Below are 13,036 nucleotides of genomic sequence, written 5' to 3'. Positions count from 1 at the left end.
TGTGTTAGTGGGAAGCCTAGTAGCAGAGTATTGTGTACCTGGTGGAATGGGAACATGTTGGAGGGTGTGTCAGTGGGAAGCCCAGGAGCGGATCATTGTATACCTGGTGGAAGGGGTCATGTTGGAGGGTGTGTCAGTGGGAAGCCCAGGAGATGAGCATTGTGTACCTGGTGGAAGGGGTCATGTTGGAGGGTGTGTCAGTGGGAAGTCCAGGGACAGAGCATTGTGTACCTGGTGGAAGGGGACATGTTGGAGGGTGTGTCAGTGGGAAGCCCAGAAACAGAGCATTGTGTACCTGGTGGAAGGGGACATGTTGGAAGGGGTGTAAGTGGGAAGCCCAGGAGCAGAGCATTGTGTACCTGGTGGAAGGGGACATGTTAGAGTGTGTGCAAGTGGGAAGCCCAGGAGCGGAGCATTGTGTACCTGGTGGAAGGGGATATGTTGGAGGGTGTGTTAGCGGGAAGCCCAGGAGCAGAGTATTGTGTACCTGGTGGAATGGGACATGTTGGAGGGTGTGTAAGTGGGAAGTCCAGGAGCACAGCATTGTGTACCCGGTGGAAGGGGACACGTTTGAGGGTGTGTAAGTGGGAAGCTCAGGAGTTGAGCATTGTGTACCTGGTGGAAGGGGACATGTTTGAGGGTGTGTAAGTGGGAAGCCCAGGAGCTGAGCATTGTGTACCTGGTGGAAGGGGACATGTTGAAGGGTGTGTAAGTGGGAAGTCCAGGAGCGAAGCATTCTGTAACTGGTTGAAGGGGTCATGTTGGAGGGTGTGTAAGTGGGAAGTCCAGGAGCACAGCATTGTGTACCCGGTGGAAGGGGACATGTTGGAGGGTGTGTAAGTGGGAAGCTCAGGAGTGGAGCATTGTGTACCTGGTGGAAGGGGACATGTTGGAGGGTGTGTAAGTGGGAAGCTCAGGAGTGGAGCATTGTGTACCTGGTGGAAGGGGACATGTTGGAGGGTGTGTAAGTGGGAAGCCCAGGAACGGAGCATTGTGTACCTGGTGGAAGGGGTCATGTTGGAGGGTGTGTCAGAGGGAAGCCCAGGAGCGGAGCATTGTGTAACTGGTGGAAGGGGACATGTTGGAGGGTGTGTAAGTGGGAAGCCCAGGAACGGAGCATTGTGTACCTGGTGGAAGGGGTCATGTTGGAGGGTGTATAAGTGGGAAGTCTGGGAGCAGAGCATTGTGTACCTGGTGGAAGGGGACATGTTGGGTGGGGGTGGGGGGGGGGGGGGGGGGCGGGGGTGTAAGTGGTAAGTCCTGGAGCAGAGCATTGTGAACCTGGTGGAAGGGGTCATGTTGGAAGGTGTGTAAATGGGAAGCCCAGGAGCGGAGCATTGTGTACCTGGTGGAAGGGTACATGTTGGAGGGTGTGTAAGTGGGAAATCCAGGAGCACAGCATTGTGTACCTGGTAGAAGGGGACATGTTGGAGGGTGTGTAAGTGGGAAGCCCAGGAACGGAGCATTGGGGACATGTTGGAGGGTGTATAAGTGGGAAGTCTGGGAGCAGAGCATTATGTACCTGGTGGAAGGGGACATGTTGGGGGGGGGGGGGTGTAAGTGGTAAGTCCTGGAGTAGAGCATTGTGTAGCTGGTGGAAGGGAACATGTTGGAGGGTGTGTTAGTGGGAAGCCCAGGAGTGGAGCATTGTGTACCTGGTGGAAGGGGACATGTTGGAGGGTGTGTAAGTGGGAAGCCCAGGAGTGGAGCATTGTGTACCTGGTGGAAGGGGACGTGTTGGAAGGGGTGTCAGTGGGAAGCCCAGGAGCAGAGCATTGTGTACCTGGTGGAAGGGGACATGTTGGAGGGTGTGTAAGTGGGAAGTCCGGGAGTGGAGCACTGTGTACCTGGTGGAAGGGGAGGTGTTGGAGGGTGTGTCAGTGGGATGCCCAGGAGCAGAGCACTGTGTACCCGGTGGAAGGGGACATGTTGGAGAATATGTCAGTGGGAAGCTCAGGAGCGGAGCATTGTGTACCTGGTGGAAGGGGACATGTTGGAGGGTGTGTAAGTGGGAAGTCTGGGAGCGGAGCATTGTGTACCTGGTGTCAAGGGGACATATTGGAGGGTGTGTAAATGGGAAGCTCAGGAGCAGAGCATTGTGTACCTGGTAGAAGGGGACATGTTGGAGGGTGTGTAAGTGGGAAGACCAGGAGCGGAGCATTGTGTACCTGTTGGAAGGGGACATGTTGGACGGTGTGTAAGTGGGAAGTCCAGGAGCGGAGCATTGTGTACCTGGTGGAAGGGGACGTATTGGAGGGGCTGTCGGTGGGAAGCCCAGGAGCAGAGCATTGTGTACCTGGTGGAAGGGGACATGTTGGAGGGGGTGTCAGTGGGAAGCCCAGGAGCAGAGCATTGTGAACCTGGTGGAAGGGGACATGTTGGAGGGTGTGTAAGTGGGAAGTCCAGGAGCAGAGCATTGTGTACCTGGTGGAAGGGGACATGTTGGAAGGGGTGTAAGTGGGAAGACCAGGTTTGGAGCATTGTGTACCTGGTGGAAGGGGACATGTTGGAGGGTGTGTCAGTGGGAAGCCCAGGAGCAGAGCATTGTGTACCTGGTGGAAGGGGTCAGGTTGGAGGGTGTGTCAGGGGGAAGCTCAGGAGCAGAGCACTGTGTACATGGTGGAAGGGAACATATTGGAGGGTGTGTCAGGGGGAAGCCCAGGAGCGGAGCATTGTGTACCTGGTGGAAGGGGACATGTTGGAGGGTGTGTCAGTGGGAAGCCCAGGAACAGAGCATTGTGTACCTGGTGGAAGGGGATATGTTGGAGGGTGTGTTAGTGGGAAGCCCAGTAGCAGAGTATTGTGTACCTGGTGGAATGGGAACATGTTGGAGGGTGTGTCAGTGGGAAGCCCAGGAGCGGATCATTGTATACCTGGTGGAAGGGGACATGTTGGACGGTGTGTAAGTGGGAAGTCCAGGAGCGGAGCATTGTGTACCTGGTGAAGGGGTCATGTTGGAGGGTGTGTCAGTGGGAAGCCCAGGAGATGAGCATTGTGTACCTGGTGGAAGGGGTCATGTTGGAGGGTGTGTCAGTGGGAAGTCCAGGGACAGAGCATTGTGTACCTGGTGGAAGGGGACATGTTGGAGGGTGTGTCAGTGGGAAGCCCAGAAACAGAGCATTGTGTACCTGGTGGAAGGGGACATGTTGGAAGGGGTGTAAGTGGGAAACCCAGGAACGGAGCATTGTGTACCTGGTGGAAGGGGACATGTTGGAGGGGGTGTAAGTGGGAAGCTCAGGAGCGGAGCATTGTGTACCTGATGGAAGGGGTCATGTTGGAGGGTGTGTCAGAGGGAAGCCCAGGAGCGGAGCATTGTGTAACTGGTGGAAGGGGACATGTTGGAGGGTGTATAAGTGGGAAGTCTGGGAGCAGAGCATTGTGTACCTGGTGGAAGGGGACATGTTGAGTGGGGGGGGGGTGTAAGTGGTAAGTCCTGGAGCAGAGCATTGTGTACCTGGTGGAAGGGGTCATGTTGGAGGGTGTGTAAATGGGAAGCCCAGGAGCGGAGCATTGTGTACCTGGTGGAAGGGGACATGTTGGAGGGTGTGTAAGTGGGAAGTCCAGGAGCAGAGCATTGTGTACCTGGTGGAAGGGGACATGTTGGAGGTGGTGTAAGTGGGAAGCCCAGGAGTGGAGCATTGTGTACCCTGTGGAAGGGGACGTGTTGGAAGGGGTGTCAGTGGGAAGCCCAGGAGCAGAGCATTGTGTACCTGGTGGAAGGGGACATGTTGGAGGGTGTGTAAGTGGGAAGTACGGGAGTGGAGCATTGTGTACCTGGTGGAAGGGGACGTGTTGGAGGGTGTGTCAGTGGGATGCCCAGGAGCAGAGCACTGTGTACCCGGTGGAAGGGGACATGTTGGAGAGTATGTCAGTGGGAAGAAAAGGAGCGGAGCATTGTGTACCTGGTGGATGGAGACATGTTGGAAGGTGTGTAAGTGGGAAGCCCAGGAGCGGAGCATTGTGAACCTGGTGGAAGGGGTCATGTTGGAGGGTGTGTAAGTGGGAAAACCAGGATCAGAGCATTGTGTACCTGGAGGAAGGGGACCTGATGGAGGGGGTGTAAGAGGGAAGCTCAGGAGCGGAGCATTGTGTACCTGGTGGAAGGGGACATATTGGAGGGTGTGTAAGTGGGAAGCTCAGGAGCAGAGCATTGTGTACCTGGTAGAAGGGGACATGTTGGAGGGTGTGTAGGTGGGAAGTCCAGGAGCGGAGCATTGTGTACCTGGTGAAGGGGTCATGTTGGAGGGTGTGTCAGTGGGAAGCCCAGGAGATGAGCATTGTGTACCTGGTGGAAGGGGTCATGTTGGAGGGTGTGTCAGTGGAAAGTCCAGGGACAGAGCATTGTGTACCTGGTGGAAGGGGACATGTTGGAGGGTGTGTCAGTGGGAAGCCCAGAAACAGAGCATTGTGTACCTGGTGGAAGGGGACATGTTGGGGGACGGGGGGGGGGGGTGTAAGTGGTAAGTCCTGGAGCAGAGCATTGTGTACCTGGTGGAAGGGGTCATGTTGGGGGGGGGGGGGGGGGGGGTGTAAGTGGTAAGTCCTGGAGCAGAGCATTGTGTACCTGGTGGAAGGGGTCATGTTGGAGGGTGTGTAAATGGGAAGCCCAGGAGCGGAGCATTGTGTACCTGGTGGAAGGGGACATGTTGGAGGGTGTGTAAGTGGGAAGCCCAGGAACGGAGCATTGTGTACCTGGTGGAAGGGGACATGTTGGAGGGGGTGTAAGTGGGAAGCTCAGGAGCGGAGCATTGTGTACCTGATGGAAGGGGTCATGTTGGAGGGTGTGTCAGAGGGAAGCCCAGGAGCGGAGCATAGTGTACCTGGTGGAAAGGGACATGTTGGAGGGTGTATTATTGGGAAGTCTGGGAGCAGAGCATTGTGTACCTGGTGGAAGGGGACATGTTGGAGGGGGTGTAAGTGGGAAGCCCAGGAGTGGAGCATTGTGTACCCTGTGGAAGGGGACGTGTTGGAAGGGGTGTCAGTGGGAAGCCCAGGAGCAGAGCATTGTGTACCTGGTGGAAGGGGACATGTTGGAGGGTGTGTAAGTGGGAAGTCCGGGAGTGGAGCATTGTATACCTGGTGGACGTGTTGGAGGGTGTGTCAGTGGGATGCCCAGGAGCAGAGCACTGTGTACCCGGTGGAAGGGGACATGTTGGAGAGTATGTCAGTGGGAAGACAAGGAGCGGAGTATTGTGAACCTGGTGGAAGGGGTCATGTTGGAGGGTGTTTAAGTCGGAACACTAGGATCAGAGCATTGTGTACCTGGAGGAAGGGGACCTGATGGAGGGGGTGTAAGAGGGAAGCTCAGGAGCGGAGCATTGTGTACCTGGTGGAAGGGGACATGTTGGAGGGTGTGTAAGTGGGAAGTCTGGGAGCGGAGCATTGTGTAACTGGTGTCAAGGGGACATATTGGAGGGTGTGTAAGTGGGAAGCTCAGGAGCAGAGCATTGTGTACCTGGTAGAAGGGGACATGTTGGAGGGTGTGTAAGTGGGAAGACCAGGAGGGGAGCATTGTGTACCTGGTAGAAGGGGACATGTTGGAGGGTGTGTAAGTGGGAAGTCCAGGAGCGGAGCATTGTGTACCTGGTGGAAGGGGACATGTTGGGGGGGGGGGGGGGGGGTGTAAGTGGGAAGCCCAGGAGATGAGCATTGTGTACCTGGTGGAAGGGGACGTGTTGGAGGGGGTGTCAGTGGGAAGCCCAGGAGCAGAGCATTGTGTACCTGGTGGAAGGGGACATGTTGGAAGGGGTGTAAGTGGGAAGACCAGGAGTGGAGCATTGTGTACCTGGTGGAAGGGGACATGTTGGAGGGTGTGTAAGTGGGAAGCCCAGGAGCAGAGCATTGTGTACCTGGTGGAAGGGGTCATGTTGGAGGGTGTGTCAGGAGGAAGCTCAGGAGCAGAGCACTGTGTACATGGTGGAAGGGAACATATTGGAGGGTGTGTCAGTGGGAAGCCCAGGAGCAGAGCATTGTGTACCTGGTGGAAGGGGACATGTTGGAGGGTGTGTCAGGGGGAAGCCCAGGAGCGGAGCATTGTGTACCTGGTGGAAGGGGACATGTTGGATGGTGTGTCAGTGGGAAGCCCAGGAACAGAGCATCGTGTACCTGGTGGAAGGGGATATGTTGGAGGGTGTGTTAGTGGGAAGCCCAGGAGCAGAGTATTGTGTACCTGGTGGAATGGGACATGTTGGAGGGTGTGTAAGTGGGAAGTCCAGGAGCACAGCATTGTGTACCCGGTGGAAGGGGACATGTTTGATGGTGTGTAAGTGGGAAGCTAATGAGTGGAGCATTGTGTACCTCGTGGAAGGGGACATGTTTGAGGGTGTGTAAGTGGGAAGTCCAGGAGCAGAGCATTGTATACCTGGTCGAAGGGAACATGTTGGAGGGTGTGTAAGTGGGAAGCCCAGGAGCGGATCATTATATACCTGGTGCAAGGGGACATGCTGGAGGGTGTGTAAGTGGGAAGTCCAGGAGCGGAGCATTGTGTACCTGGTGGAAGGGGTCATGTTGGAGGGTGTGTAAGTGGGAAGCCCAGGAGCGGAGCATTGTGTACCTGGTGGAAGGGGACATGTTGGAGGGTGTGTAAGTGGGAAGCTCAGGAGCGGAGCATTGTGTACCTGGTGGAAGGGGACATTTTGTAGGGTGTGTAAGTGGGAAGTCCAGGAGTGGAGCATTGTGTACCTGGTGGAAGGGGACATGTTGGAGGGTGTGTAAGTGGGAAGCCGAGGAGCAGAGCATTGTGTACCTGGTGGGAGGGGTCATGTTGGAAGGTGTGTCAGGGGGAAGCTCAGGAGCAGAGCACTGTGTACATGGTGGAAGGGGACATATTGGAGGGTGTGTCAGGGGGAAGCCCAGGAGCGGAGCATTGTGTACCTGGTGGAAGGGGACATGTTGGAGGGTGTGTCAGTGGGAAGCCCAGGAACAGAGCATTGTGTAGCTGGTGGAAGGGGACATGTTGGAGGGGGTGTAAGTGGGAAGCCCAGGAGTCGAGCATTGTGTACCTGGTGGAAGGGGACGTGTTGGGGGGGGGTGTCAGTGGGAAGTCCAGGAGCAGAGCATTGTGTGCCTGGTGGAAAGGGACATGTTGGATTGTGTGTAAGTGGGAACTCCAGGAGCAGAGCATTGTGTACCTGGTGGAAGGGGACATGTTGGAGTGTGTGTAAGTGGGAACTCCAGGAGCAGAGCATTGTGTACCTGGTTTGGAGGGGTAAAAGAACATCTGAGGAATCTTACTGTCTGCCATTCCTTATAAATGCAGCTATAAGTCATACACACACAGTTCTTTCCAATGCCTTCAGCTACATCACATTTGTGTTGTGTTAATGTAATAGCTGCGACTACATAACACATCTTTTATCACATCTTTTATCACATCTTTTATTATTTCTTAACATTTATGTATATAGCAACAGTCTATAGTAATGACAGGCAGACAGAGGTAAGAGGGCCGTTCCTGTAAGCTTACACTCTATAGGGAACTAGGAGTGTGGGACACAAGTATAAGTGGTACATACTGGTCCACACAGATTGAGGAGGCTCTTGGTGGGCTGTATGATCCAGTTACACAGCAGTGTTGGCCTTGGATCAATGGGAAGTGGGAGTGTAAAAAGAGAACACATGTAAGTTTTGTGTGAACTGTAGTATTGAGGTCATTGGTTAGTACAGCTTGTGGAGTTTATGTGGGTGGTGACAATCCTCCTTTCATCATGAGAACCGTTGTATAATCTGCAGAACACTCTACTACAAGTACCCAAGTGCATTCAGTCTAAATACGCCCCAGACGTATGAGTGTTTCCAGGTAACCTATTTTTACTTTAGCTTTGAATAACCCTTTATTTCTCATATATTAAAGTGTTATTTTAGTTCCATGTCATTGTCGGAAGTCTGCGGTTCCCCTAGAAGGGAGGGTCCTGGTGTAAAGTGCCACGTGATGGGACATACTCTACAGTCTACTCACTAAGTAGTGGGAAGAGATGGACCTGGCTGTGGCCTTCAGTGGACGCCTGAAGAGTTCTCCCAAATTCTTGTAGCGGTTCAGGTCTTCTACCTCAGCTTCTTTCATGTTCACAGAGAAAGCCCAAACATACATGGAGAAGAGGGGACAGCGCAGCCAGCGAGGAAGGCTCACCTCATTGAGCAGGCCCCACAGACGAGACAGGAGGCGAGTGGGCACTCTGCTGTACACCGCCTGATAAGAGAGATATACACAATCATACAAAGCACAGCTAGAACCATTCCTTCCAATCTCTCACACAATGTGTCACAGAGCACAGCTAGAACCATTCCTTCCAATCTCTCACACAATGTGTCACAGAGCACAGCTAGAGCCATTCCTTCCAATCTCTTACACAATGTGTCACAGAGCACAGCTAGAGCCATTCCTTCCAATCTCTTACACAATGTGTCACAGAGCACAGCTAGAGCCATTCCTTCCAATCTCTTACACAATGTGTCACAGAGCACAGCTAGAACCATTCCTTCCAATCTCTCACACAATGTGTCACAGAGCACAGCTAGAGCCATTCCTTCCAATCTCTTACACAATGTGTCACAGAGCACAGCTAGAGCCATTCCTTCCAATCCCTCACACAATGTGTCACAGAGCACAGCTAGAGCCATTCCTTCCCATCTCTTACACAATCATACAAAGCACAGCAAGAGCCATTCCATCCAATCTCTTACACAATGTGTCACAGAGCACAGTAGAGCCATTCCTTCCAATCTCTCACACAATATGTCACAGAGCACAGCTAGAGCCATTCCTTCCAATCTCTCACACAATGTATCACAGAGCACAGCTAGAGCCATTCCTTCCAACCTTACACAATGTGTCACAGAGCACAGCTAGAGCCATTCCTTCCAATCTCTCACACAATGTGTCACAGAGCACAGCTAGAGCCATTCCTACCAATCTCTTACACAATGTGTAACAGAGCACAGCTAGAGCCATTCCTTCCAATATCTTACACAATGTGTCGCAAAGCACAGCTAGAGACATTCCTTCCAATCTCTTACACAATGTGTCACAAAGCACAGCTAGAGCCATTCCATCCAATCTCTTACACAATGTGTCACAGAGCACAGCTAGAGCCATTCCTTCCAGTCTCTTACACACTATGTCACAGAGCACAGCTAGAGCCATTCCTTCCAACCTTACACAATGTGTCACAGAGCACAGCTAGAGCCATTCCTTCCAATCCCTCACACAATGTGTCACAGAGCACAGCTAGAGCCATTCCTTCCAATCTCTTACACAATCATACAAAGCACAGCCAGAGCCATTCCATCCAATCTCTTACACAATGTGTCACAAAGCACAGCTAGAGCCATTCCTTCCAATCTCTCACACAATATGTCACAGAGCACAGCTAGAGCCATTCCTTCCAATCTCTCACACAATGTGTCACAAAGCACAGCTAGAGCTATTCCTTCCAATCTCTTACACAATGTGTCGCAAAGCACAGCTAGAGCCATTCATTCCAATATCTTACACAATGTGTCACAGAGCACAGCTAGAGCCATTCCTTCCAATCTCTCACACAATATGTCACAGAGCACAGCTAGAGCCATTCCTTCCAATCTCTCACACAATATGTCACAGAGCACAGCTAGAGCCATTCCTTCCAATCTCTCACACAATGTGTCACAAAGCACAGCTAGAGCCATTCCTTCCAATCTCTTACACAATGTGTCACAGAGCACAGCTAGAGCCATTCCTTCCAATCTCTCACACAATATGTCACAGAGCACAGCTAGAGACATTCCTTCCAATCTCTTACACAATGTGTCACAGAGCACAGCCAGAGCCATTCCTTCCAATCTCTTACACAATGTGTCACAAAGCACAGCTAGAACCATTCCTTCCAATCTCTCACACAATGTGTCACAAAGCACAGCCAGAGCCATTCCTTCCAATCTCTTACACAATGTATCACAAAGCACAGCCAGAGCCATTCCTTCCAATCTCTTACACAATGTGTCACAAAGCACAGCTAGAGCCATTCCTTACAATCTCTTACACAATGTGTCACAAAGCACAGCTAGAGCCATTCCTTCCAATCTCTCACACAATGTGTCACAGAGCACAGCTAGAGCCATTCCTTCCAATCTCTCACACAATGTGTTACAAAGCACAGCTAGAGCCATTCCTTCCAATCTCTTACACAATGTGTCACAGAGCACAGCCAAAGCCATTCCTTCCAATCTCTCACACAATGTGTCACAAAGCAAAGCTAGAGCCATTCCTTCCAATCTCTTACACAATGTGTCACAGAGCACAGCTAGAGCCATTCCTTCCGATCTCTCACACAATGTGTCACAGAGCACAGCTAGAGCCATTCCTTCCAATCTCTCACACAATGTGTCACAAAGCAAAGCTAGAGCCATTCCTTCCAATCTCTCACACAATGTGTCACAAAGCACAGCTAGCGCCATTCCTTCCAATCTCTTACACAATGTGTCACAGAGCACAGTCAGAGCCATTCCTTCCAATCTCTCACACAATGTGTCACAAAGCAAAGCTAGAGCCATTCCTTCCAATCTCTCACACAATGTGTCACAAAGCACAGCTAGCGCCATTCCTTCCAATCTCTTACACAATGTGTCACAGAGCACAGTCAGAGCCATTCCTTCCAATCTCTCACACAATGTGTCATAAAGCACAGTTAGAGCCATTCCTTCCAATCTCTTACACAATGTGTCACAGAGCACAGCTAGAGCCATTCCTTCCAATCTCTTACACAATGTGTCACAGAGCACAGCTAGAGCCATTCCTTCCAATCTCTTACACAATGTGTCACAAAGCAAAGCTAGAGCCATTCCTTCCAATCTCTCACACAATGTGTCACAGAGCACAGCTAGAGCCATTCCTTCCAATCTCTTACACAATATGTCACAGAGCACAGCTAGAGCCATTCCTTCCAATCTCTCACACAATGTGTCACAAAGCACAGCTAGAGCCATTCCTTCCAATCTCTCACACAATGTGTCACAGAGCACAGCTAGAGCCATTCCTTCCAATCTCTTGCACAATGTGTCACAGAGCACAGCTAGAGCCATTCCTTCCAATCTCTTACACAATGTGTCACAAAGCAAAGCTAGAGCCATTCCTTCCAATCTCTCACACAATGTGTCACAGAGCACAGCTAGAGCCATTCCTTCCAATCTCTTACACAATGTGTCACAAAGCACAGCTAGAGCCATTCCTTCCAATCTCTTACACAATGTGTCACAGAGCACAGCTAGAGCCATTCCTTCCAATCTCTTACACAATGTGTCACAGAGCACAGCTAGAGCCATTCCTTCCAATCTCTTACACAATGTGTCACAAAGCAGCTTTACCCCCATATTGCACAGACATCCCCCTGTACAGAGAGAACCATATTCCCATGTAATGGCGACACCGAGTTTTAAGCCAAACAGTAACTTTTACACCTAAAAGTTTATAATTGACATTTTACCTGTGTGGAAATGATGACATTATGGTGTGACCTTTAGCCTGGCAACACTGTGACTACATGCAGTATCCGTATTACGGTGTAGTGTCAGAGAGATGTCACAAACAGCACAGTCAGCGCCGCCGTGATCATTAAACAGGCCCATCCCCCCACACACACTGACGTGGGGCCCTCACCATTCTGCCTCCCTATCCTGCCTTCATTTTGCCTCCCTTGCCTGCCTCCATTCTGCCTCCCTAGCCTGCCTCCATTCTGCCTCCCAAGCCTGCCTCCATTCTGTCTCCATAGCCTGCCTCCATATCCTGCCTCCATTCTGCCTCCCTATCCTGCCTCCATTCTGCCTCCCTAGCCTGCCTCCATTCTGCCTCCCTAGCCTGCCTCCATTCTGTCTCCCTAGCCTGCCTCCATATCCTGCCTCCCTATCCTGCCTCCATTCTGCCTCCCTAGCCTGCCTCCATTCTGCATCCCTATCCTACCTCCACTCTGCCTCCCTATCCTGCCTCCATTCTGCCTCCCTATCCTGCCTCCATTCTGCCTCCCTAGCCTGCCTCCATATCCTGCCTCCATATCCTGCCTCCATTCTGCCTCCCTATCCTACCTTCCTATCCTGTTTCCATTCTGTCTCCCTATCCTGCTTCCATTCTGCCTCCCTAACCTGTCTCCCTATCCTGCTTCCATTCTGCCTCCCTATCCTGCCTCCATTCTGCCTCCCTATCCTGCCTCCATTCTGCCTCCCTATCCTGCCTACATTCTGCCTCCCTATCCTGCCTCCATTCTGCCTCCCTATCCTACATCCCTATCCTGTCTCCATTCTGCTTCCCTATCCTGCCTCAATATCCTGCCATCCTATCCTGCCTCCATTCTGTCTCCCTATCCTGCTTCCATTCTGCCTCCCTAGCCTGCCTCCATTCTGTCTCCCTATCCTGCCTCCATTCTGTCTCCCTATCCTGCCTCCATTCTGTCTCCCTATCCTACCTCCCTATCCTGCCTCCATTCTGCCTCCCTATCCTGCCTCCATTCTGCCTCCCTATCCTACCTAGATTCTGCCTCCCTATCCTGCCTCCATTCTACCTCCCTATCCTGCCTCCATTCTGCCTCCCTATCCTGCCTTCATTCTGCCTCCCTATCCTGCCTCCCTATCCTGCCTTCATTTTGTCTCCCTATCCTACCTCCATTCTGTCTCCTTATCCTTCCTCCATCCTGCCTCCCTATCCTACCTCCCTATCCTGCCTCCATTCTGACTCCCTATCCTGGCTCCATTCTGTCTCCCTATCCTGCCTCCCTATCCTGCCTCCATTCTGCTTCCCTATCCTGCCTCCCTATCCTGCCTCCATTCTGCCTCCCTATCCTGCCTTCCTATCCTGCCTCCATTCTGTCTCCCTATCCTGCTTCCATTCTGCCTCCCTAGCCTGCCTCCATTCTGTCTCCCTATCCTGCCTCCATTCTGTCTCCCTATCCTGCCTCCATTCTGCCTCCCTATCCTGCCTCCATTCTGCCTCCCTATCCTACCTAGATTCTGCCTCCCTATCCTGCCTCCATTCTACCTCCCTATCCTGCCTCCATTCTGCCTCCCTATCCTG

General features: G+C 52.2%; 1 protein-coding gene across 2 annotated transcripts in view; it reads right to left on the bottom strand.

The window, feature by feature from the left end:
• Positions 1-13,036, bottom strand: part of LOC134945934 (phosphatidylserine decarboxylase proenzyme, mitochondrial-like) — a 110,456-nt gene that overhangs the window by 77,720 nt on the left and 19,700 nt on the right. For both annotated transcript variants that reach the window (XM_063935499.1, XM_063935500.1), the window contains exon 3: positions 7,958-8,188. In XM_063935499.1, coding sequence (XP_063791569.1) covers positions 7,958-8,188 — 231 coding nt within the window. The remainder of the gene's footprint in view (positions 1-7,957; positions 8,189-13,036) is intronic.

This window comes from Pseudophryne corroboree, chromosome 7 (assembly GCF_028390025.1).
Source record: "Pseudophryne corroboree isolate aPseCor3 chromosome 7, aPseCor3.hap2, whole genome shotgun sequence".
NCBI lineage: Eukaryota > Metazoa > Chordata > Amphibia > Anura > Myobatrachidae > Pseudophryne > Pseudophryne corroboree.
This window is presented reverse-complemented; position numbering and strand designations above follow the sequence as displayed.